Source organism: Acanthochromis polyacanthus, chromosome 8 (assembly GCF_021347895.1).
Source record: "Acanthochromis polyacanthus isolate Apoly-LR-REF ecotype Palm Island chromosome 8, KAUST_Apoly_ChrSc, whole genome shotgun sequence".
Lineage (NCBI taxonomy): Eukaryota > Metazoa > Chordata > Actinopteri > Pomacentridae > Acanthochromis > Acanthochromis polyacanthus.
In genome coordinates, this window is record NC_067120.1 from 7,701,383 (window position 1) to 7,724,806 (window position 23,424).

General features: G+C 42.1%; 1 protein-coding gene across 1 annotated transcript; it reads left to right on the forward strand.

The window, feature by feature from the left end:
• Positions 1 to 785: 785 nt before the first annotated feature.
• Positions 786 to 22,426, forward strand: slc41a2a (solute carrier family 41 member 2a). The gene is made up of 10 exons (XM_022213775.2): positions 786 to 2,980; positions 3,382 to 3,489; positions 5,065 to 5,136; positions 5,252 to 5,396; positions 6,665 to 6,811; positions 12,116 to 12,263; positions 12,621 to 12,700; positions 19,929 to 20,060; positions 21,080 to 21,228; positions 21,310 to 22,426. The coding sequence occupies exons 1-10, from the start codon at positions 2,636 to 2,638 to the stop codon at positions 21,484 to 21,486; spliced, it is 1,503 nt and encodes a 500-aa protein (XP_022069467.2). The 5' UTR covers positions 786 to 2,635; the 3' UTR covers positions 21,487 to 22,426.
• The last annotated feature ends 998 nt before the right edge of the window (positions 22,427 to 23,424 follow it).

A 23,424-nucleotide genomic window follows, 5' to 3' on the forward strand; every position in this document is an offset into this window, starting at 1 on the left:
ATGGCACAACAATGGGCCTCAGGATCTCATCATGGTATCTCTGTGCATTCAAAATGCACCTGTGTTCTTGGTCCATAACAGACGCCTGCCCATACCATAACCCCACCGCCACCATGGGCCACTCCATCCACAACATTGACATCAGAAAACCGCTCACCCACACGCCGCCACACACGCTGTCTGCCATCTGCCCTAAACAGAGTAAACCAGGATTCATCCGTGAAGAGAACACCTCTCCAACGTGCCATATTATTATTATTGTCTCCATATTACTGTGTTTTGATAGCTATATTCATATGTGAAGGTGTTGTTTTCATATATTTTATTCTATGGGGATTCTGGCGCCCCACCACATTAAAAGTGCAGGAGAAGAGATGCAGATGATGGTGAAGGGGAGGAAAATCCCCCTTAACATGATACTGCATATAAATAACTAATTAAAGTCAGACTAAATTTGCTGCTTGTCCATAGCCTGATGACATTTCCACTTATCTAACTTCACAAACTTACTATCAAACATTCGGATGTTTTCATTCCAACTCAGATAGCATTTTTTGTTGGTTGGTTGAGCTTGTTATGGGAATGCATTCGTACTCACAAGATTGTCAAAGCTGCACATATCCTGCTGTAAAACACAGAAGTCTCTCTAATAAAACACTCAACATGACAGAAAAGTAGCAAACAGTTCAAACTTTTAGGCACAGTCCAGTCATATCAAGCCTCAATAGTTTTTATTAACACTATATATATATATATATATATATATATATTATTTTCAAGAGCTTTAACACATGTAAATAAAAGGTCCCTGTAACATTGGATGTTGTTTTTAAATACTAAGATATATAGTTTTGGCCCATGCTTTTCCTAACACAACCATAACACACTCACAGCCCAGCAGTGGACTGCTCTTAACAAACAACTGTCAAGTATGTCTTTCTGTCTGTCTTGTACAGTACAAGCTGTGACTTTATGTGTGTGTGTGTGTGTGTGTGTGTGTGTGTGTGTGTGTGTGTGTGTGTGTGTGTGTGTGTGTGTGTGTGTGTGTGTGTGTGTGTGTGTGTGTGTGTGTGTGTGTGTGTGTGTGTGTGTGTGTGTGTGTGTGTGTGTGTACGTGTTTATCTATACCGGTGGGGACTTTGACCTGACTCCATGCTATCTCGGTGGGGACTCGCGTCACGGTGGGGACCTAAAATGAGGTCCCCACGGAGGGAAACAGTGTTTTCTTGGCCATGTTGTTATTACTGAAAAAAGTAAAAGTGCAAAAAAGTTTCTTTAGGGTTAGGCATTGTTTTGGTGTTGGTTAAGGTTAGGGTTAGTTTAAGGGTTAGGGGTTAGGTAGTTAGGCTGTCACATATTTTAGAAAAGATTATATGAGGACATCCATCCATCCATCCATTCTCTATACACCGCTTCATCCTCACTAGGGTCGTGGGGGGTGCTGCAGCCTATCTGCCTATCTCAGCTGACTCGGGCGAAGGCAGGGGACACCCTGGACAGGTCGCCAGTCTGTCGCAGGGCTACATATACAGACAAACAAGAACACTCACATTCACACCTACTGACAATTTAGAGTTATCAATTAACCTCAGCATGTTTTTGGACTGTGGGAGGAAGCTGGAGTGCCCAGAGAAAACCCACACATGCACAGGGAGAACATGCAAACTCCATGCAGAAAGATCCCAGGCCCAGGCCGGGTATATGAGGACAGTGTCTGATTATTAAATAAGTGTCTTGGTAGAGATGCTGAAGAGAGGGCAACATACCAAGAGAAAACAGACCTTGCCAATTAATTTTTAAGGCAATTAAAACTTTCTCTGAAGTCTTATTCTGACATCAATCCTTTGATATTGGCCTTTCAGTTCATCTGTGGACATCTGAAGAAACCCTGCATGCAGTTATGCTTGTTAAATGCACTTTGCTTTCCGTTAGCATCTTCACTCTTACTGACAACATAACCATTTAACCTTGAATTTTCTACCTTTTGATTTCAACACTGTGATGTTTGAGGTTTTGATAATTAGAAGAAGATTCTTTTATAAGAACTATGAATGTATGTATGTGACATCATATATGATATACAAGGTTTCCTCAACTTTAACAGCAAAAGTTCGCAATTTTAAAACATTTTTCTACAGGATAAAGTAGAATATTTTTACTATTTGTGATATACTGTTCACAATATTATCACAGCTTGTAAAAAAGACACATTTTGCACAATTACTCCCTTCTAACTTGATAACCTCAGCTGTTTACTACCTGCTCATCTCTTAGGAATTTCAAATGAAGTGTATTGTCTCTGTCGGACAACGCATCCTCAGTGTTGCTGATGGGAAACAGGCATGAGGAATGATAATGCAGTGTCATCAGATGACTCTGAAACAAGCCTTATTCACCAGCCAGGCTGTCTACATATATGCTGAAGTCACAAACTTAATTTGTTCATGGAAGAAGAGGGGAGGAAGTTGGTTGAGATTCTGCATGCTGGTAGTTATAGCTACGTACTAAGTTGTAATTCACAGTCAACCAGTGCTCTTCAGAGCGAGTCACTCTTGGTGTTGCTAATACATTCCAACTCTGTGATCATAGCCTTAAGCCGGAGCAGCAGGAGCAACATCCTGGCAGACTTTACGCCATGGTTGTTCCAGAGTCACAGGATAGCAAACTGACCCAGAGTGGCTCTGTGGGCTGGAGATCCATCCCGTCTTTATCTCAGCTCTGTGGGAGGCCACAACATGTGAACTCGAATGGAAATATCCCATCAGTCAACGCAGGACTCTATCATGAGCCACGGGAGTACAGCGAGACGGACTCTCTGATCCCCAATGAGTTCTACAGCGGATCCACCAGAGAAAAGGATGACGGTCACTCAGGTGCACCTTCAGAATCTCTCTGCTCCATGGTGCTGCAGATCTTGGTGCCATTTCTGCTGGCTGGACTTGGGACTGTTTCTGCTGGAATTCTGCTTGATCTGGTTCAGGTGAGGAATCAAAGAAACATAACAAGGAGGTAGTTGATCACTGAGTGTGAGTTATTGCTTGTAAAACAGAAACAGAAACCATTCTCCTTATGCCAGAAACCAATGAGATGAAGAGAGGTGAAACACATGCAGAATAATGGTGAAAACAGTGTTAAAATGAGCGAGAAAGAAGGAAATATTTGAAGAAAACACAGAGTTGATATAGTAGGATTTGAATAAAGGATGATCATTGTATTGGGATATGTTTAACTAATTTGAAAACTGGTGTGTTAACATTATACCGTACAGCGTGCATCGCTTCAGCAGAAAGGAAAGGATTTGTTGTGTGTTTGTGGGGTTGGTTTTCACATGGCTTCTCCTCCACAACAATTTTACAACCATGTGTTGTGTTTATGTGGCAGAACTGGGACGTGTTCCAGGAAATCACAGAGATCTTCATTCTGGTTCCAGCTGTTTTAGGCATGAAGGGGAACCTGGAGATGACTCTGGCCTCACGGCTCTCGACTGCTGTAAGAAATTTACAACAATGTACAGAAACCTGTTATCGGAAATTAGTTTTTGAAGACATATGTAGCTCAAAGTTTGCAGTGAAATATATAAATAAAGTTGAGATAAATTGGCTAAAAAGCAAAACCATAACACAACAATGGACTGCCAGGCTGACTACAGCTACTTTCTCAGAATTATATTTTAGTCTTCTTGCATCTTAGGTGTGAAACTCCTCACTGACCTGCAAGCTCAGCAGCAGATTGTGTCGCAGCACAATATCCAGCAGAACACATTACTGCTCACAATAGTCCAATAGTTCAGATCTGACGTCACGCTGTCCTCTGAAAGAGAGAATCACCACTGTATTTTATTCGAATTAGTATCCGGTGACAATATACTGCATGAATATTCACAATACTGACATTTTTGTACATGTTTTTTTAGTCTTTGTGCAATATTATCCAGGTTTTTGAGTCTTCTGTGTGTTAATATCCCAAATTTTGACACTTTTGTACACTGACAGTCTGATTTTGTGACACTTTTCTGTATGATTATCTACGTTTTTGACAATATCCAGGTTATTGACGATTTTGTGCCATGTTATTCAAGTTATTACTGGCACATTTATGTCTTAATTTTCTGATTTTTTTTTTACTCTTTTATGAGTTAATATCCAGGATTTACATACATATGTGCGTTTATAGCCAGTTAATTGCCTCTTTTGCGCAATAATATCAATGATTTTTACACTTGTGTGCATCAGTAGGCAGTTAAATGACACATTCATGTGTTAGCATCAAGGTTTTTCACACTGTTGTATTTTAATATCCAGGTTACCGACTCTTTTGTGTATTAATATCCATGTTTTTGATACTTTTCTGCTTTAATGTCCAAGTTACCAACACTTGAATTTAATTTTCATTTTAATATCCAGGTTTTTTAAATATTTTGTGCGTTCATATGCAGGTTTTCAATCACTGTGGGCATCAATAGACAGTTAATTGACAATGTCGTCAGGTTATACAGTTTTTCGCATTAATATCTAGATTATTGACATTCAAGTGCATTATAATCCAGGTTATTGGTAATGGTGTGAATTAATATACATGTTGACACTTATGTGTTTCTATCCAGATTATTGAGGCTAATGTGCTTTAAAATATATTGTCACTTTTGAGCATTAATATGGACATGAATTCATATGTGAGTGGAAAAATAATCTGACAAATGCATGTTACATTTGCAAAAAAATGTTTAATTTGCACTTAAAATATTGGTATCTCTATACAGGACATTAATTAACTGCTTTTCCTATATGTTGTGTGAAATTTTGTATGATCATTTTTGTGTTCATAAAGCAAAAAAGAGATCAGCATGATTGTTCAATTTCAACAAGCAGCCAAACAATTGATTTTATTTAAGAAGCACAAATATGTATATTTCTGAAAAATATAATATACATATTTTTTAAAACTCCATTTAGGAACTGTTCTGAAGTTTTCATCTTTATGGGATGAATGATGATTATTTCTCCTACTGTCATGCAACCCTAAATACTTATTGCTCATGAGTTAATCAGTGTCTGATGTCATCAGGCGAATGCAGGAAAAATGGAATCTACAAGAGAAAAGTGGATGCTGATTGTTGGAAATCTTGCACTCAAGCAGGTAAAATGACTAATTGTGTCGCATTAATCTTACAGTAAACTTCACACCTGTTAATCCCGTAATATAATTTCAGTACCCTCTTTTTAGTATTTTTTTTACTACTCTGATTTTACAGCTACAAGCCACAGTGCTGGGCCTGTTAGCTTCCCTGATGGCGACTGTGTTGGGCTGGATGACAGAAGGAAAGATGCCTTTTAACCACATAGTGCTGCTGTGTTCAACCAGTGTTTCTACTGCTTTTGTAGCTTCATTGTTACAAGGTAACAACAAAACTTGCATCATCTTAAAACTCCGTCTTTTACCTCTACTGGAGTGTATAAACCTTAAAACACAACGCTACATGTGCCTGTTTTATGTTTAAACAGCTCCAACACATACAGCATACATTCACAGCCCCCAAAGTGTGTTTTTTTTCTCGCTTTATTTTGGCACAGATCTGTATATAAATAATAATAATAATACATTTTATTTGTATACGGCTCATGGGCACTCATAGACACTTTACAGGGAAATAAAACAAGCAAAAACAGACAAAAGTGAGCAGATATAAAAGCATTAAACAGTTAAACAATTAATTTAACTTTAAAAAGGGGAGTTTTTATGAGGGAATGGAATGTATGGTGGTCTGAGCAGTATCAGATTTGTGGTGGGAGGGAGTTCCAGTGACAGAGAAAGCTCTGTTCCCCCAGGTTAGGTGCTTGGTTCTGGGTGGGCGAGGAAATGGGCATTGGAGGATCGGAGGTTGCTGGAGGGGGTTTGGGGCTGAAGCAGGCCGGTGAGGTTGAGTGGGGGCCTGGTGATGGAGGGTTTTATGGGTGAGGAGAAGGATTTTGTATGCTATGTGGTGTTTGACGGGGAGAATTTGGAGAACAGGGGCGATGTGTGAGAAGACAGGCAGCAGAGTCCTGGATGAGCAGAGGTTTATTGAGGTGTTTGGAGGGTAGATCATAGAAGAGGCTATTGCAGAGGCCGAGTCTGGAGGTGACGAAGGCATTGATCAGGGTAGATGACCGGACATTAGTATATGTCATTGTTCTTCACTGCTGATTCTGTATAAGGCCACTTTTCAGTTTTAAATCATCCTTTGTCCAAGTTCCCGGACTCTAAAGCACCAGAGGAGGAATACACATCTTCAGAAAGTGCTTAGTCTCTTCTAACTTCAGCCAACTGACTAAAACCATAGAAGTTATTCTAGAAAGGGAAGTGTGAACTGAGGGACCGTCATTCACATCAGCTCCTCATGCCGTTTTACTGAAGAATATCTTCTGATCAAATCCCATTTTAAAATTAATCACAGGCTAATTATTAATACCTCAGTGTCACAAAAACAGGTGAGTAGTGAGGAATTATGGCCCTGATTTACTTTCCCCTTTGACAGCACATTACATTTATTCTACTCAAAGGAGTATTTTTGCAGTTTTGCTTCCATTCAAGTTGAAAGTTAAAGTTCTCCAGCAGAATTAACACAATAAGGACGAAGTGCTGCCTCACATGTGAAGAACTTCCTTTCGCCTTTGAACGTCTCCAGGTGTCGTTATGGTTGGGGTGATCATCGGCTCCAAGCGGATGGGAATCAACCCTGATAACGTGGCCACACCGATGGCAGCCAGCTTTGGAGATCTCATCACTCTTGCCTTGATGGCCTGTTTCAGTCAGTGGTTCTACTCCTTCCGAGGTAAGAAGACAACAACAGGGAAACTACACTTTATCAGAATCAGAATCGGTTTAATGCCAAGTAGGTTTTTACACTTACAAGGAATTTTCTCTGGTGCTCTTAGTGCAAGTACAAAAAAGAATAGTAAGTAAAAGACATGTTAAAAATATAGGATAAAATAAAATAAAATAGACAAATATACAAGGTGTACACAGTTACCACACAGTAGTAATTAATATAGTCAACAGACCTGATTTGCAGTCGGTTTACAGTGGGAGTTGGTGCCAGGTAGAGTGTGGGGGTAGGGGTGGGTCATGGGCTGTGTTCTACAGCGATGCAGCAGAGGGGAAGAAGCTGTTCTTGTGGCGAGGGGTTTTAGTCCTAATGGACCGCAGCCTCCTGCCTGAGGGGAGGGGTTCAAAAAGTTTGTCTCCAGGGTGAGAGGGGTCGGCCAAGATCTTGGTTGCATGCCTTAAAGTCCTAGAGGTGTACAGAACCTGGAGAGATGGCAGGTTACAACCGATCACCTTCTCAGCAGAGCGGATGATGCGCTGCAGCCTGCTCTTGTCCCGAGCGCTGGCTGCAGGGTACCAGACGGTGATGAAGGAGGAGAGGATGGACTCTATGATGGCCGTGTAGAAGTGCACCATCATAGTCTTTGACAGGGTTGAACTTCTTCAGCTGCCTCAGGAAGTACATCCTCTGCTGTGCCTTCTTGGTTATGGAGGTGATGTTCATCTCCCACAGCAGGTCCTGGGAGATGATGGATCCCAAGAAGCGGAAAGACTCCACGGTGAGCACTGTGGAGTCAGAGAGCTTGATGGGAGCAGGGGGGGCTGTGTTCCTCCTGAAGTCCACCACCATCTCCACTGTCTTCAGGGCATTGAGCTCCAGGTTGTTTCTGCTGCACAAGGTCACCAGGTTGGCTACCTCGAGTCTGTAAGCAGACTCATCTCCATCAGAGATGAGTGCAATGAGGGTGGTGTCATCTGCAAACTTCAGGAATTTGACGGACTGGTGCCTGGAGGTGCAGCTGTTGGTGTACAGGGAGAACAGCAGTGGGGAAAGAACACAGCCTTGGGGGGAGCCAGTGCTGATGGTCCTGGTCTCAGAGACTTGCTTCCCCAGCTTCACATGCTGGTTCCTGTCAGACAGCAAGTCTGTGATCCATCTGCAGGTGGAGGCAGGCACATTCAACCGGAGGAGCTTGTCCTGGAGCATGGCAGGGATGACTGTATTAAAAGAAGAACTGAAATCCACAAACAGGATCCTGGCGTAGGTTCCTGCTGAGTCTAGGTGTTGCAAAATGAAGTGGAGAGCCAGGTTGACTACAGACCTGTTGGCTCTGTAGGCAAACTGCAGGGGGTCCAGAAGAGGGTCTGTGATGGCTTTTAGGTGAGGAAGCACAAGGCGCTCAAAAGACTTCATCACCACAGAGGTCAGAGCGACAGGTTTGTAATCATTAAGTCCAGTGGGTCTTGGCTTCTTCGTGACAGGGATGATGGTGGAGGTCTTGAAACAGGCTGGAATGTGGCATGTCTCCAGTGATTCATTAAAGATGTCAGTGAAGCCTGGAGACAGTTGATCAACACAGTTTTTCAAGGTGGAGGGAGAGACAGAGTCAGGTCCTGCCAAGGGCGTCAGTTTGTTTTTAAAAGTGGGGGGGATGGAGACCACAGCACTTTGAGAAAATGTCGAAGAATGGGTTAAAAATGTCAAAAAATGCCGCAAGCGGGGTTCAAACTCACAACCACCGCACCAAAAGCAGAGGCTCAACCTGTTGAACTATCAGTACATGCAGGTAGAGGGGTCTGTGGGCCGCTATAGTACTAATTCTCCCGGGCCAAAATTTTGCCCCTGCACGCCTCTGTTCGGAGCTTCCACTTTGCACGGCGCAAATTTAGCATCTGCACGTTTTTTCTTAACCTCACGAAGGTGTGCTGCATGTCTGTGCAACTCTCGGCCGTGTGCAGATGGTGCATTCAGGAGCGTCGGAATTTTCTATACTGCTGAAAATAACTGGGTTTACAACGGCTTACATGTGAAGAATTTTGAATGTGTTGGAGACAAAATGACCCCTGACAAAAAGTGGGGGGGACACATCCCCACCGTCCCCCCCTAAACTGACGCCTATGGGTCCTGCTGCTTTGCGGGGCTTCTGCCTCTTGAATAGCCTGTTAACGTCTCTCTCTGGGCTGGTGGGGTCTGGAGTGTTGGACTGTGGGGGGCTCTGAGCCCCTGCTGGGGTGAGGGTATGGGGCCGGTGTGAAGAGGTGGGATGGAGGTGTGAGGTGGGGGGATGGGGTCGTCAGATGACCATTGCCTTTCAAAGCGATACGGGGCGGTATGGGCAGGTGTGAAGAGGTGGGCTGTAGGTGTGAGGTGGGGGGATGGGGTCGTCAGATGATCATTCCCTTTCAAAGCGACAGTAGAACTCGTTCAACTGGTTTGCCTGGCGCAGGTCGTTGGTGGAGTGGGGGGACAATGGCTTGTAATTGATTATTTTTTGCAAGCCTTTCCAGATAGAAGAGGTGTCGTGAGCAGAGAACTGTTGTTGGAGTTTCTCTGCATACTGCCGTTTAGCAGCTCTCACTGCTTTGCCAAACTCGCGCTTAGCTGCCCTGAAGCTGTCTCTGTCCCCACTTCTGAACGCCCTTTCCTTCTCCTTCACCTGAGTTATGTGGTGTTTGAGAGAATTAAACTTGCACTCATTCAGAATCGGAATCAGAATCAGAATCGGTCTTATTGCAAAGTAGGGTTTACACTTACAAGGAATTTTCTCTGGTGCTCTTGGTGCAAGTACAGAAAAAATAAATAAAATATTAAGTAAAGAAATGTAAGAAATATGGTTAAGATAGATAAGGTATGTGCAGTTACTACGCAGTAGTAATTAATATAGTCAACAAAATTATCAAAATTACTTGGATTGATCAATTAATGATCAGAAAACTCTGACAAAGAAATACACAATAGAACCGACGATTATCGTACACAAAACATTTATTACCTGCTGCTACAGACAAACAATTCTGACTTCTGTTTAATTTATGTTTTCTTGTTACTATGTCTCCACCAAATATAACTTTAGGACTATTAAAGAATGGGTCTCCTGTTGGGAATATTTTTATTACATTTAATCAATATTCTATCACATTTAATCTGCAATTAATTTCATTAATCATAACTCATATAATCATCATTTAATCGCATTTAACCACAACTTACCTTATCATATAATCAAATTCTATTACTGTGCTGTTTCTTATAATGAACTTATGTTAACCCTGCAAGCATATGTGTTACTAGTGTGCTCATAATGTGTTACCTAAGCATTGACCTCTCACACATAAAAACAGAAGCTTTAGGCACTTTGGGGGAAAAGTACACAATGCTAACCGCCAGGTACCGTTACACTGCAGGGAAGATCTCAAAATACCAAACACACCTGTGAGGCGTTGCTTACAGAAATAGATATGCTGAAGAGACAAATGGTCCAATTCACAGAAGAGTGAAGTCGCTTCATTTCAGGGAAAAATTGGCTTGGAGTACCTGCAGTAATGCATGTACACACAGGGGGCTATGAGAGGTCAAAGGGATCATGCATAAAGAACAACGCTCAAAGATCAAAATGTGAGCTATTTTAAAGAAGAAAATTGATAAAACATTGCAACAAAATATCATACTTAAGAATTATTAATATATAACACTTAAAGAAACCTATTTCAACAATATTCTAAAGAACAGTCAAAAGAAGATAAAACAAAGAGAATACTGTGTGTTGATAATAAAGATACACTAATGAATCAGTGGTCGAATAATTAAATGAGTCATATTTTATCATTTAAATCTAGGTTAAACAAACTAATTGATGAAAACTTATAGTCTGAGCACCAACAAAGAGAAGCTCATCCTTTCGCAAGAGGCAGGAAACCACATTAAAGCCCCGTCCACATGAACACGAAACGAGGTCTAAACGCATAAGTTTCTTGCCGAATCTGCGTATCATCCACACGAAGACGGCGTTTTGGGGGTCTGTAAACGATCATTTTTGAAAACGGGTTCCAGAGTGGAAAGATTTTGAAACGCCGTTTACACAGCTCCGTGTGTACGGGCGATCTGCTGCTTTTCAGAAACGCTTGCGTCATAGTTTCGTATCTTCATTGACACGCATGCGCCACACGTGGCCACGACAACAACAATGGCGGCGTACAGTGTAGCAAATGTGCTGATGAAGCTCTCTGTTTACAACTTTTGCCACAAGTGCGCATGCCCACAGTTTTTCTCTTCTGTTTGCGCGTGTTTCCGTCATATCATTACAGCGCCCCTAGAGGTCTGGCATGTGTTTTACAGCGTTTCCATGCGTATCGATTTTCTGAGACGCCTTCGTCTTTACGGCGATCGTTTTTGAAACTGTTCAGCGTTTCGTCTTCGTGTGGACGGGGCCTAAGTTACCTTGTAACCTAAAACTCTCTCTCACACACACACACACACACACACACACACACACACACACACACACACACACATGTTTGTTTTTCTATACCGGTGGGGACTTACCATTGACTCCCATTCATATCTAACTCCTAACCCTTACCCTAACCCTAACCTTAACCATCACCAAATCAATGCCTAACCCTAAACAAACGTTTTTGCACTTTTACATTTTTTATTAACAACAATATGGCGAAGAAAACGGTGTTGCCACCCGTGGGGACCTCATTTTAGGTCCCCACCGTAAGACAAGTCCCCACCTTTATAGCAAATAGTCAGGTCAAAGTCCCCACCGGTATAGCAGAAACAAGTACACACACACACACACACACACACACACACACACACACACACACACACACACACACACACACACACACAAGTAGCAGATAGCAGCACATTTCCATTTAAAACCCTCTGTATAGCGCTAAGACAGGCAGTCTCTCCTTAGTGAAAAGCTGAATGCAGAACTTGTCTTAGATTAGTCAACTGCTGTCAGCTAGATCAAGCAAGAATCTGCATGCATCCATTTTTTTATTATCCAGTGCTTACCAAATATTCTTAAATGAATATTTTGAGTTTTGAGTCTTCATTGCTTCAGAGTGGTTCCTCAATGGAAATAAACGAATCCGTTGCAACACTCCACCAAATTATAAAATGTAGGGTAAATGTTTACTCCAGTGAGGACCAGGCAGCCTGCATTTTTCACTTTTGGCCAACAGATGGCATCTCTAAATCTCTATCTACATCCACAAACCTCAGACACTTGCCATAGTTTTACATTAACCTGACAACAAAAATAAAAGAAGAAATAATCACCATTTCTTTTGACAGAGCTGTATCCCTACGTGTTGTATCTGTTGGATCTATTGTATTTATGCCTGATCCCCGTCTGGGTGTCCGTCTCCTCCAAACGCCCAGCCACTAACATCTTGCTCCGCTCCGGCTGGGAGCCAATCATCACGGCCATGGTTATTAGCAGGTACTCATTTTTGCCTTTGACATCTTGCACATGTACTCAGAATATTTGACATTTTGTAGCCCGATCCAGCTTATATTATTCCCATATTTATTTCTTACATTTTACATATTAAGCATAAACTGCACTGTGTGTCTAGGATCAAGTAAGAGAGAAATAGGTAAGAAAATTGCATAATAATCAAAGGTGTTGTCTTCTTTCTTTTAAGCTTTATTTTATTTTACAACCTGGATGCAGCCTTTCACTTCTTTCTCAGTGATTCTCTGCTCAGATTCCAGATTATTTTGACAAATTTACTAATGTGTTATGGTGCCAGTGGTTTGTAGAGCTTCTGAAAGCTTTTGGTTGTCTTTCCTTTAGTATTGGAGGCCTAATTCTGGACAAAACGGTTTCCGATCCAAACTTGGCAGGAATTATAGCGTATGCTCCAGTCATAAATGGTGAGTTCTCTTCTTTGTTTATGTGCTACTTTCTTGACAATACAATCAACATTAACAGATCTTTGAATAGATATGTAACACTACTTTTGCTAAATTCCTGTTGACTCAGTTATGACGTGTATAAACACGTACACAGTTCAAGATAGAAATAATTTATTATAATGGAGGGAAATTAAGATAACATCTTAATTATTTATGGTGGTGCTTTGTTGGCAAAATAAGGCAAAAAATAGAAAATAAATAAAAATCAGACAGAGGATGGAATTATGCTTTTTAATGCAATTTTGTCTTTGTCTAAGCAGCCAGGACTTTTTTTCTTTTTACCCAATTTTCTTTTTTCTCCCCCAGTGCTCTCAGACTTGTGTCACCAACCACATGACATGAGTGAGGAGTTAGCTATTTTCAAAACAGTGCCTCTGTTGGTGTGATTACAACCTTAGGGCAATGACATAGGTGTGCTTTGTTGAAGAAATTTTACTTTTAGTCTTTTGAAGTTTGCTGTAGTGGGGTGTTTTTTGATATTCTGGCATACAGTGGCATGAGTCTGTGAATGTAGGCCGACCAAGAATATCTGCAGAATTCACATTTGATAGGGATGGTCAGAGAGTAGGGAGGGGGACCATATGTAAGTACAAAGGTGAACAGTGGTTAATTTGCATATGGTTGCTAATCAGTGACAGAAGATAAGACAACAAAGAAGAAAAAGTAACTGAATCAAGGTGTTTGGCAGTCTGATGCAAATAGCAAAGGTGCAACAACAAAAGATAAGAGGAGGGTCTGACAGACAGTAGCACATAACAAAAGATGAAAGAATTGTCGATAACTGTTGGAAATGGAACCGAGGACTGACACTAGAAAGCATCTCTAGCAAAAGGTGTGCCATTTTCTTCATCAGCTTGACCTGAATTAGTCTGTATGTTGTTCAGAGCGGCCAAGATGGGAAGAGAAGGCAAGTACACACAAAATATATTAAGTATTTTGTGGAAAATGTGCCTTAGTGCAGGATATGCACATCTCAGAACACCAGCAACTTCAATCTGCTGTCACTTATAAATAGTAAGCAATATCTATTCACATATAGAAATGTAAATCAACCATTTTAAGTAATCACTCCACTGCTTGCAAGTGCTTGTAAGTCAGTGTGAAGGAATTTTTCATCTTTAAAAGAGACTCATCGTCAGAATCAGAATCATAATGAGAATCACGTTTATTTGCCAAGTATGTGAGCACATACAAGGGATTTGACTCCGTTATTTTACAGTACCCTCTTGTACAAGACAAATAGAAAATTAAATAATAAACATAAATTATGTAACAAAAAACATAAAAATACTAACATAACTTTAACATTACGTAATAAGAAAAATTAACATAACATAACATAACATGACATGACATAACATAACATAACATGACATGACATAACATAACATAACTTGGATTGATCAGTTAATAATCAGAAAACTCTGACAAAGAAATACACAATAGAACCGACGATTATCGTACACAAAACATTTATTACCTGCTGCTACAGACAAACAATTCTGACTTAACAAACAGCAGGTAGTGAATGAAGGAACACGTGTGTAGGATTGTTTAATTTATGTTTTCTTGCTACTATGTCTCTACCAAATATAACTTTAGGACTATTAAAGAATGGGTCTCCTGTTGGGAATATTTTTATTACATTTAATCAATATTCTATCACATTTAATCTACAATTAATTTCATTAATCATAACTCATGTAATCATCATTTAATCGCATTTAACCACAACTTACCTTATCATATAATCAAATTCTATTACTGTGCTGTTTCTTATAATGAACTTATGTTAACCCTGCAAGCATATGTGTTACTAGTGTGCTCATAATGTATTACCTAAGCATTGACCTCTCACACATAAAAACAGAAGCTTTAGGCACTTTGGGGGAAAAGTACACAATGCTAACCGCCAGGTAAATGGTTGTATTTATATAGCGCTTTTATCCAAAGCGCTTTACATGATATGTCACATTTACCCATTCACACACACATTCACACACTGATGGTGGAAGCTGCCATGCAAGGCGCTAACCACAACCCACCAGGAGCAATTAGGGGTTCGGTGTCTTGCTCAGGGACACCTCGACATGAGCACAACGGGCCGCGGATCGTATCGGCAACCTTCAAGTTACAAGACGGCCACTCTACCCACTGAGCCATGCCGCCCCGTTACACTGCAGGGAAGATCTCAAAATAACAAACACACCTGTGAGGCGTTGCTTACAGAAATAGATATGCTGAAGAGACAAACGGTCCAATTCACAGAAGAGGGAAGTCGCTTCATTTCAGGGAAAAATTGGCTTGGATTGTGTGTATGTCTGTATGCGTGTATCTCCGGTCAGATATCTCTGCAAGTGCTGAAGTCAGGATAATCAAACTTGGCACTGAAGATCAGTCTAAAGTCCTCTGCTCAATTGTGGAGTTACAGGTCAGCAGATCAAGTAGGAAGGGATATATGTATAATGATCAAAATTGATACAGAGTATCATGCATGGGCGTGGTTCTGCCCTCTACTGAGGGCTCGTCTAGTTTAGTCCTGTGATGGAGGATTTCTTGGGGACTGGGATGATGGTGGAGCATTTGAAGCAGGAGGGGACTTCACACAGCTCCAGAGATCTGTTGAAGATCTGCGTGAAGATGGGTGTCAGCTGGTCAGCGCAGACTTTCAGGCAGGAGGGAGACACACCATCTGGTCCTGGTGCCTTCCTGATCTTCTGTCTCTGAAAGAGCCGACACACGTCCTCCTCACAGATCCTGAGTGCAGGTGAGGGGTCAGCAGGGTGAAGGGGAGGGGTGGCAGGAGGTGTGAACAGTTGTGAGGTGGTGTTGTTGGGGTGGGTGAAAGGTGAGAAAGATGGCCTTTCAAACCTGCAATAAAACCCATTGAGCTCCTCGGCTCGGTGATGGCTCCCTGCAGTGTGGGGGGAGGGTCTCTTGTAATTTGTGATGGTCTCCAGGCTCCTCCACACTGACGCTGGGTTGTTTGCTGAAAAGTTGTTTTTCAGCTTCTCAGTGTAGCTCCTCTTAGCTACTCTGATCTCCTTAGTCAGTGTGTTCCTGGCCTGGTTGTACAGGATCCTGTCCCCACTTCTGTAGGCCTCCTCCTTTGCCCGACGAAGCTGTCTGAGCTTTGGTGAAAACCAGGGTTTGTTGTTCTTGTAAGTGAGGAAGGTTTTGGTTGGTACACACATTTCCTCACAGAAACTGATGTAGAATGTCTCAGTGTAGGTCAGTTCGTGCAGGTCAGTGGTTGCAGCATCAAAAATACTCCAATCAGTGCAGTCAAAGCAGGGCTGTAGCTCCAGGTTTGCCTCAGTGGTCCATCTCCTCACAGTCTTCACCACAGGCTTGGCAGATTTTAGTTTCTGCTTGTAGGTCGGGATGAGATGAACCAGGCAGTGATCAGAGAGTCCCAGTGCTGCCCGGGGAACAGAGCGATAGGCGTCCTTTAAAGTTGTGTAGCAGGGGTCCAGTATGTTTGCGTCCCTGGTGGGACACTGATGTGCTGTCTGTAATTTGGCAGTTCGTGGCTGAGGTTTGCTCTGTTGAAGTCCCCCAGTATGATGAGCAGGGAGTCTAGATGTTGTTGCTCCACGCTCCTTATCTGGTCAGCCAGCTGCTGTAAGGCCTCAGTGACACAGGCCTGAGGATGGATGTAAACTCCCACCAGAATGAACGAGGAGAACTCCCGCGGTGAAAAAAAAGGTTTACAGTTTATAAAAAGGCTTTCAAAATGAGGGCTGCACGACTTTTTTAGCACTGTGATGCCCGTACACCAACCTTCATTCACATAAAAGCAGATTCCGCCGCCCCTCGTTTTCCCAGACAGCTCCGTGCGGTCCGCCCGGTTCAGGTGGAAGCCCGGGAGGTGGAGTGACGTGTCCGGGATGTGCTCGCTGAGCCAGGTCTCCGTGAAGCACAGAGCGGCAGATCTGCAAAAGTCCATGTTTTTTCTGTTTAAGAGCAGCAGTTCATCCATCTTATTTGCCAGCGAGCGGACATTTGCCAGGTGAATCGCCAGCAGCGCGGTCCGCAGTTCCTGCTGTCTCAGTCTGACGAGCGCTCCTATGCTTTTCCCACGGCGGCGTCTCCATCTAATCCCGTACAGAACTGCTGCTCTTCCGACCAAAATCTCTGCAAAACTTTCTGGTTCGAAGAAAACCGATATAAAAGTTTTACAGGCAGATGCGCCAATGTTTAAGAGTTTCTCCCTGGTATATGTGACCAGTGGAGGGGAGCAGAAAACTAAGCAAAAAACACAAAACACATACTCATAACTTCAGATGACACGTTAGTTCTCCCAATCTTATCTTTGTTAGCTCTTAAATTTGATTCACAAATCCCATTTGTCAAATTTTATCATTAGCTCAGTCTTAAAATGCCACAGCAGTATCTAATGGTGAGATAACGTTTTTCCCTTTCGTACTGGGACCCACAGCACCTTATCAGTTTGATCTTTGCTCCCTGATACTTTGAACAGGTTGTGAACGACCTTACCAGGAATCAGACAAAGATATCTGTGTAACCACTTCTACCTGCAGACCATCCGGATATGCACATCTGGATGGTCTGCCGTACGCCAGAGATTATTCCCTACTTGATCTTTCTTGCAAGAAATAAACTATTAATGGACAAATTCTGTTGCTGAAGGCAATCTTTGTTATTTCAAAGATTAGCGCTCCACCAAGGCATAATTAATTTTCAAGGCAGGTTAAAGATGAGGTGAGACCTCATGTTGCATGTTGCAGCTCACAGTGTTTTCACTCAGTCTGCCCAGTGATGATCAAGCAGCTTTGTAGTAAAAAAAAAAAAAAAAAATCACTTCTGGATCAAATGTTGGAGTCTTCAGATAAGTTTTCACCTTCAAACAGTCTTTCAAGTCTGATGCAAATAATATTTTTCAATACAGAGACTGTTAGGGCGGCTGGAAGAACCCGAGCAGAGAGGCAGGACAGATGCTGAATAATGGGTTTAATGTACAGAGAGGAGGGGTCTGGTGTCGGGGGGAACGTGGCGGGGAATCTGAAGGTCCGGAGGGAGGACGGAGGTGGCGCGGGGAGACTGGGGAGGGAGCGGCGGAGACTGGAGACCAGCGGTGGAGCAGACAGGTGGAGCGGAGCGGTGAGGCGGCAGAGAGCGGACAGAAGGCTTCAGTTTTTCCGAGGGTGGGGTTGCCAGGCGTTCCAGGGGGCCAGTGAGCACGACAGGAGGACACAATGGGGGAGAGGGTTCCAGGTGGATCAGGGAGGAGGCAGGGCAGAAGAGGGCTGGGCAGCTTGAACCTTTCTGCCCTGTCTTTGTCCTCTGTGAGTACGTGACAACTTGCACATCTCTGTAACCGCAAACCCCCCTTCTTCTTCAAGGTGTTTCATTGTTTTAACGGATGTTCTTCTTCTTCTTTTTTTAAAACTGTCACCTGTCCTCGTCAAACTGTCATCCCAGATGTTATTCTTATTTCAGCTTGTCAGTTTGAAGCGAGGGGGCAAATTTTCCTCTCAGCCTTTTTAAAGGTCAGTTGAAGCCGCAGGCTTTTAGCTAAATAGAGCATGAAGTATTTACCTTAAAGCAACATTTTTCTTTAGGTTACATGTTAAAGCTTGCACAACCTGTTTAGATCAGCACTTCCCCACCCAAGTTACAAGCAAAAGCTCAAACATGTATTCATAAGCACTCTAGTATATTTGATTATAGGATTAATATAAGTTGCAAGCACATTAATATATGATGGATTACATGATATGATTGAATGAAGATTAATGATGATTATATAAGTAATAACTAAAAGAGTAATTAACACATGATAGTTTAATAGATAGATAGAAACAAATATTCCCCACACTGCCCGGACTCAGTGGGAGGAATATGAGTAATTAGCTGCAGCTGGGGAGGACGGCTCTGTTGAGCAGCACAGAGAAGGGAGAGCGAGAGGAGGAGAGAGAGAGAGGGATAACCTGGCAATAGCCAGATTAATAATTGTGTAGTACTTGATAGTACTCCACAATATCAATCTGGGACCACTCCATGTAAATCCGTTCGGAGGAAAGAGGCACGGATTGGACAATGCAACAGTATGTCCTGCCTCTGACAGGTTTGTTTTTAGCCAATCGCGGGATCTTCACAACGAACGGAGCAAATTGGTAGATTAAACTCTTACCAAAACCCGTAGGTAAAAAAGCACAAACATCTTTACCATCCAGAAATGCGCAAAGAGCCTCTCGTTGTTCTTCCTTCAAAGAAGCGATAGGAGATTCAGCTAAAACTGACTTAATAGCAGCATCTACACGATCGTTGTCCTCCGTTGCCATGTTTGTTTTGATCTACTGGTGCTTGGTGTCGTCTTCACACCCGGATATCCCGCCCCACACACGAATACTGCTGCGTGATTGGCCCGTGCCAACTTGGTTCTGTATGAACAGTGAATGCGGGAGCGGAGCAAGATGGTTTCTTGAGAGATTTGTGAACTCACAAATATCGCGAGAAATCAACTTGCTGGCAAGGTTAAGAGAGGGAGCCGGAGAAGGAGGAATCAGGTGGAGGCAGAGGAGGGGGCCCTGATAGAGGCAGTCAGAACAAACAGGAGCAAAATCTCAAGATTTTAACTGACTACACAAAACCTTAAATCATCTTATATACTTCTTCAAAGTTTTCTAATCTCTCTTCTGTCTAAAAAAAACACAACCCTTAAGAACCCATCAGGATATTGTTTTCTGTTTCTGCTTAGATCAGCGTGCCCTTAGTTTCAACTCAAGAGAGAGCTTTGTCGTCTTGTATAGGTACTTTCTATTGGGCTGCAGTTCACACAAGATTGTTCAGTGTACATTAATTCAGTAATACGTCATGTTTTCCACCTCTATCACTGTTTGAACTTAAGTCTGATTTAAACATCCTGTTTTCCTAGTTTTAACATTTATTCAGTCTCAAAATCCCACAACGATGCAGATTTCATGAAAGCAGCAGACTGATGTGTAGAGTTTGTTGTCCACAGCTGCAAAGTTTCCTGTTCTTTATGCAGCTATCTGGAGGCAGCAGGACACGCACTGTATGTTAATAAATCTGCAGCACTGATTATTATTTTATATTAATATTAAGCTTATTCTTTAAACCACAGCTAACCTAATTGTGTGGAATGTAAAAGCATCAACATACAGTTGACCATTCTCTCCGCCTTTTCTCTTCCTACCAGGTGTTGGAGGAAATCTGGTCTCCATACAATCTAGTCGTATTTCAACTAATTTGCATCTGAATTACTCTCCTGGAGAAGTTCCTGCGGATCGTAGGAACTGCCACAACCCTTTTCACACTTTCTTTGGTTCAGGTGAAGACTGCAAGATTCGAAACCATTTATATTTGAGTGTTTCTTCACAGCTAAAGCCCAGGCATCTGTTGCCTTTCTGTGTGGAGTTTGCATGTTCTGTGTCCATGTGAGTTTTCACCAGATGCTCTGGCTTCTACCCACACGAGACATCCATTCATTATCTATACATCGCTCCTCCTCTATAGGGTCATGGTGGGGAGATGGAGCCTTTCCCAGACAACTTGTAACCCAGGATAAAGCAATGGATCCATGTTCATACATGTTGTGACTCAGTCGATGATCAGGCAGCTTTGTCCAAAACGTAGTCAAAAATCGCCTCTGGATCAATTATTCAGCTTTCAAATATTCAAAAAAAAAGTTTTCACACAGTTTTCAAAGTCTAATGTGAATCATTTTTATTCAGTACAAAGGCTGTATGAACAAACACGAGCAAAATCTTGACATTTGAACTGACTAAACAACGCTTAGCAGGTTCTTACATACTCCTGCAAACTGTTTGCAAACTCTTCTCTTTCTCCTGGGAAGCCACAACTCATTCTGTCAAAAAGACCAAAAAGAGCACGTCTGCCTGGGAGAGTCTGATCTGACCGTGGAAAAATTTCCATGATCTCATTTTTTAACAAAGTCATCAATGCAACTCAAGGCCAAGCACCTCCTTTCTAGAGTGATTTCTACCTTTCTGCTGGACTCCTCACCTCCCTTCCATCTTTCTCTTGCCAGCTGTATAACCTTGAACTACACACAAACCTACAAGCTCACAAACAAACTTACAAACCCCCGCCTTTCTGCTTCAGACAATCCCAGTTATTGCGTTCTGTAAGTTTTTTCATGGGTTGTGGTCACACAGGATTGTTCAGTTTGTGCATGAATTCAGTTTAAACATTATATTTCCATTTTTTTAATTTGTTTGTTGCATGAAACTAATTTAAACATCATGTTTCCCAGTTTTGTCATTTGTTCAGTTCAAAATAGCACAACAGTTTTCCCACACACACACACAATCTAATGCTGTCATGCAGGAACAAACCACCGATCTGCCAAGGTTCTGCTTCTTTTGGTTATCCCTGGTCAGCTGATTTTTGTACACGCTATCCACGTGATGAAAGGAGGCCACACTCTGCCCAGTCCCCCCTTCGTTGTTGTCTTCTTGTCTGCTTCCCTGATTCAGGTGAGTCTGACATGTAGTGATATTTTCCTTTTGCAGACTTGCTCGCTGGTTTACAGTAACTCTTACGTCTCTGTCCCTCAGGTCTTCTCCCTGCTCTGTATAGCTGACTGTATGGTCCACTGTTTGTGGAGAAAGGGTAAAGACCCGGACAGCTACTCCATACCCTACCTCACGGCCCTCGGAGACCTTCTGGGCAGTGCTCTGCTCTCTCTCGCCTTCCTCATGCTGTGGTGCATCGGTGACTCAGGCAGTGTATAGGTTTAAAACATGAGAAGGCCTGAGGAGGAACAAATATTGCTGAATAAATGCAAGAAAAAAGAACCTGGGTGTCAACAGCAATCAATCACTTTTTCTTCACACGACTTTGCCGTCATTGTCCAACCTACAGCTCATCTTATGCAAACAGTTTTTGACCACTAATAGCTTGAATCCACAGGTTTCCACTCATTAAAAGTTTAATTGCATACAGTCGTGAAAAATTTTGGACATCCTATGAAGGTGTTAGGAAATTGCTTCTTTGGTGGAGTCCTAACTGCTCCCAATAACACTCAGAGCTCAAGTCAAATTCTTTACTTGCAGCAAGTGAATCAATATACACAGGAAAGAGTCTCTGAGCAAATGATGAAAGACCATAAATTGTACACAAGCTTTATAGGCTCGTTCGAATCATGAAAAAATACTGGGGTGCCAAAATGGTGACAGGAAGCTTGAAGTGTAGTTGAACTCAGTAGGAGTTACTTCCTCTTCAAACCAGTTTCTGCTGGAGGGGTAGACAATGCCAGACAGAACTGTGAAGTTTCTCACAAGTCAAATATAACAGAGCAATACATGAAATCATAATAAGAATACTGTAGTATCTGACCAGCTACTTGTGGGAAAAGATGCGTTTCCTTTTTGCCTATGTAAGCAGGTGGTCTCTGACCTGAGATGTGTTTTTGTCTGGGAGACCGTAAAGTGACGCGGGGCCTGTCATTGAAGGGAAGTCATATGTTAGGTTTCCATGCATGGACCTATATCAGTGAGTGACATCTGTTATCCTAGAAGAGAAACCCTATGCTATATTGATTTAGGGGTTCCTGTTTTTAACAGAGTTGTCATGTCATAGTTTCTCTCGCTGATGTCCGTGATGTGCAGGTGAAGGAGAAATGTCCGTGACACTGACTTTCTTCAAAAATATTTTATTAAAAGAAATAACAGCATCTGTACAGACAGAAGTAGTCTGGAAGGAGCCGGCCAATTGATTCCTCACTCGACAATAGCCAGCAATCAGGTTTTATAGGTTTTCAACATGTAGGGGGGTTAGAACACATGGTTCTTTATTGCCTTCCATATGGGAAAGCAGGGAGCATCATCAACCAACCCCCAAACTCTACAGCAGCTGAAGAGCCTGTAAATCAGCGTTTTGGACAGAAGAACCCTTATAAAAACTTCTCCAACAGGGCTCTTTAAACAGGAGAACACATGTCATTCTACAAGGCCACATTTGTGTCACCCAGATACCAACTCCTATCAGATACTAAACAGGCAAAAGAAATTCTATTCTACAAACTTATTAAGTAATACATGTAACAGATCAGATACCACAGTCAGATGTTGATTTAGGGGTGCATCCTGTTTTCACCAAAGTCTCAGATGTTGAGCTCATATCCTTACCAGAAGGGTAAAAAACTGATCACTAGCCCATTGTTCGAGAAGGAATCAATAGGTGGGCTCCTTCCAGACATCTTCTGTCTGTATTGATGCTGTTCTTTCTTTTAATAAAAAATTTATGAAGGTAGTCAGTGTCACGGACGTTTCTCCTTCACCTGCACAACACGGACATCTGAGAAACTACGACAATACAATATATTTTATAACAGAAGGCCTGTATGTTTTTAACTAATTTTAACATATGGATATTGTGATATCTGTTGTTCCAGGTGGCCTTCTAAGTTGAGGGATGGGAATGTTAAAAGCCTCAGAACAAAGGTGAAAAGGCCTTAGGTCAGAAGTTTATCATTTTCCAAATGAATCATCTTATCTCTTTGAAATGAGTTTATTGTTTTATTGCTACTGCTTGTCCAGACAACGAGGCACCGTAACCACAAATTCCATCACCTGCTTGGTTTCATGTGAAGAACCCATCTATATAAGCTAGGAGAAACTGTTGTTCTGCAGAATGATTCTATCGGGCCTTGAATCCTCTCAAAGGCATGC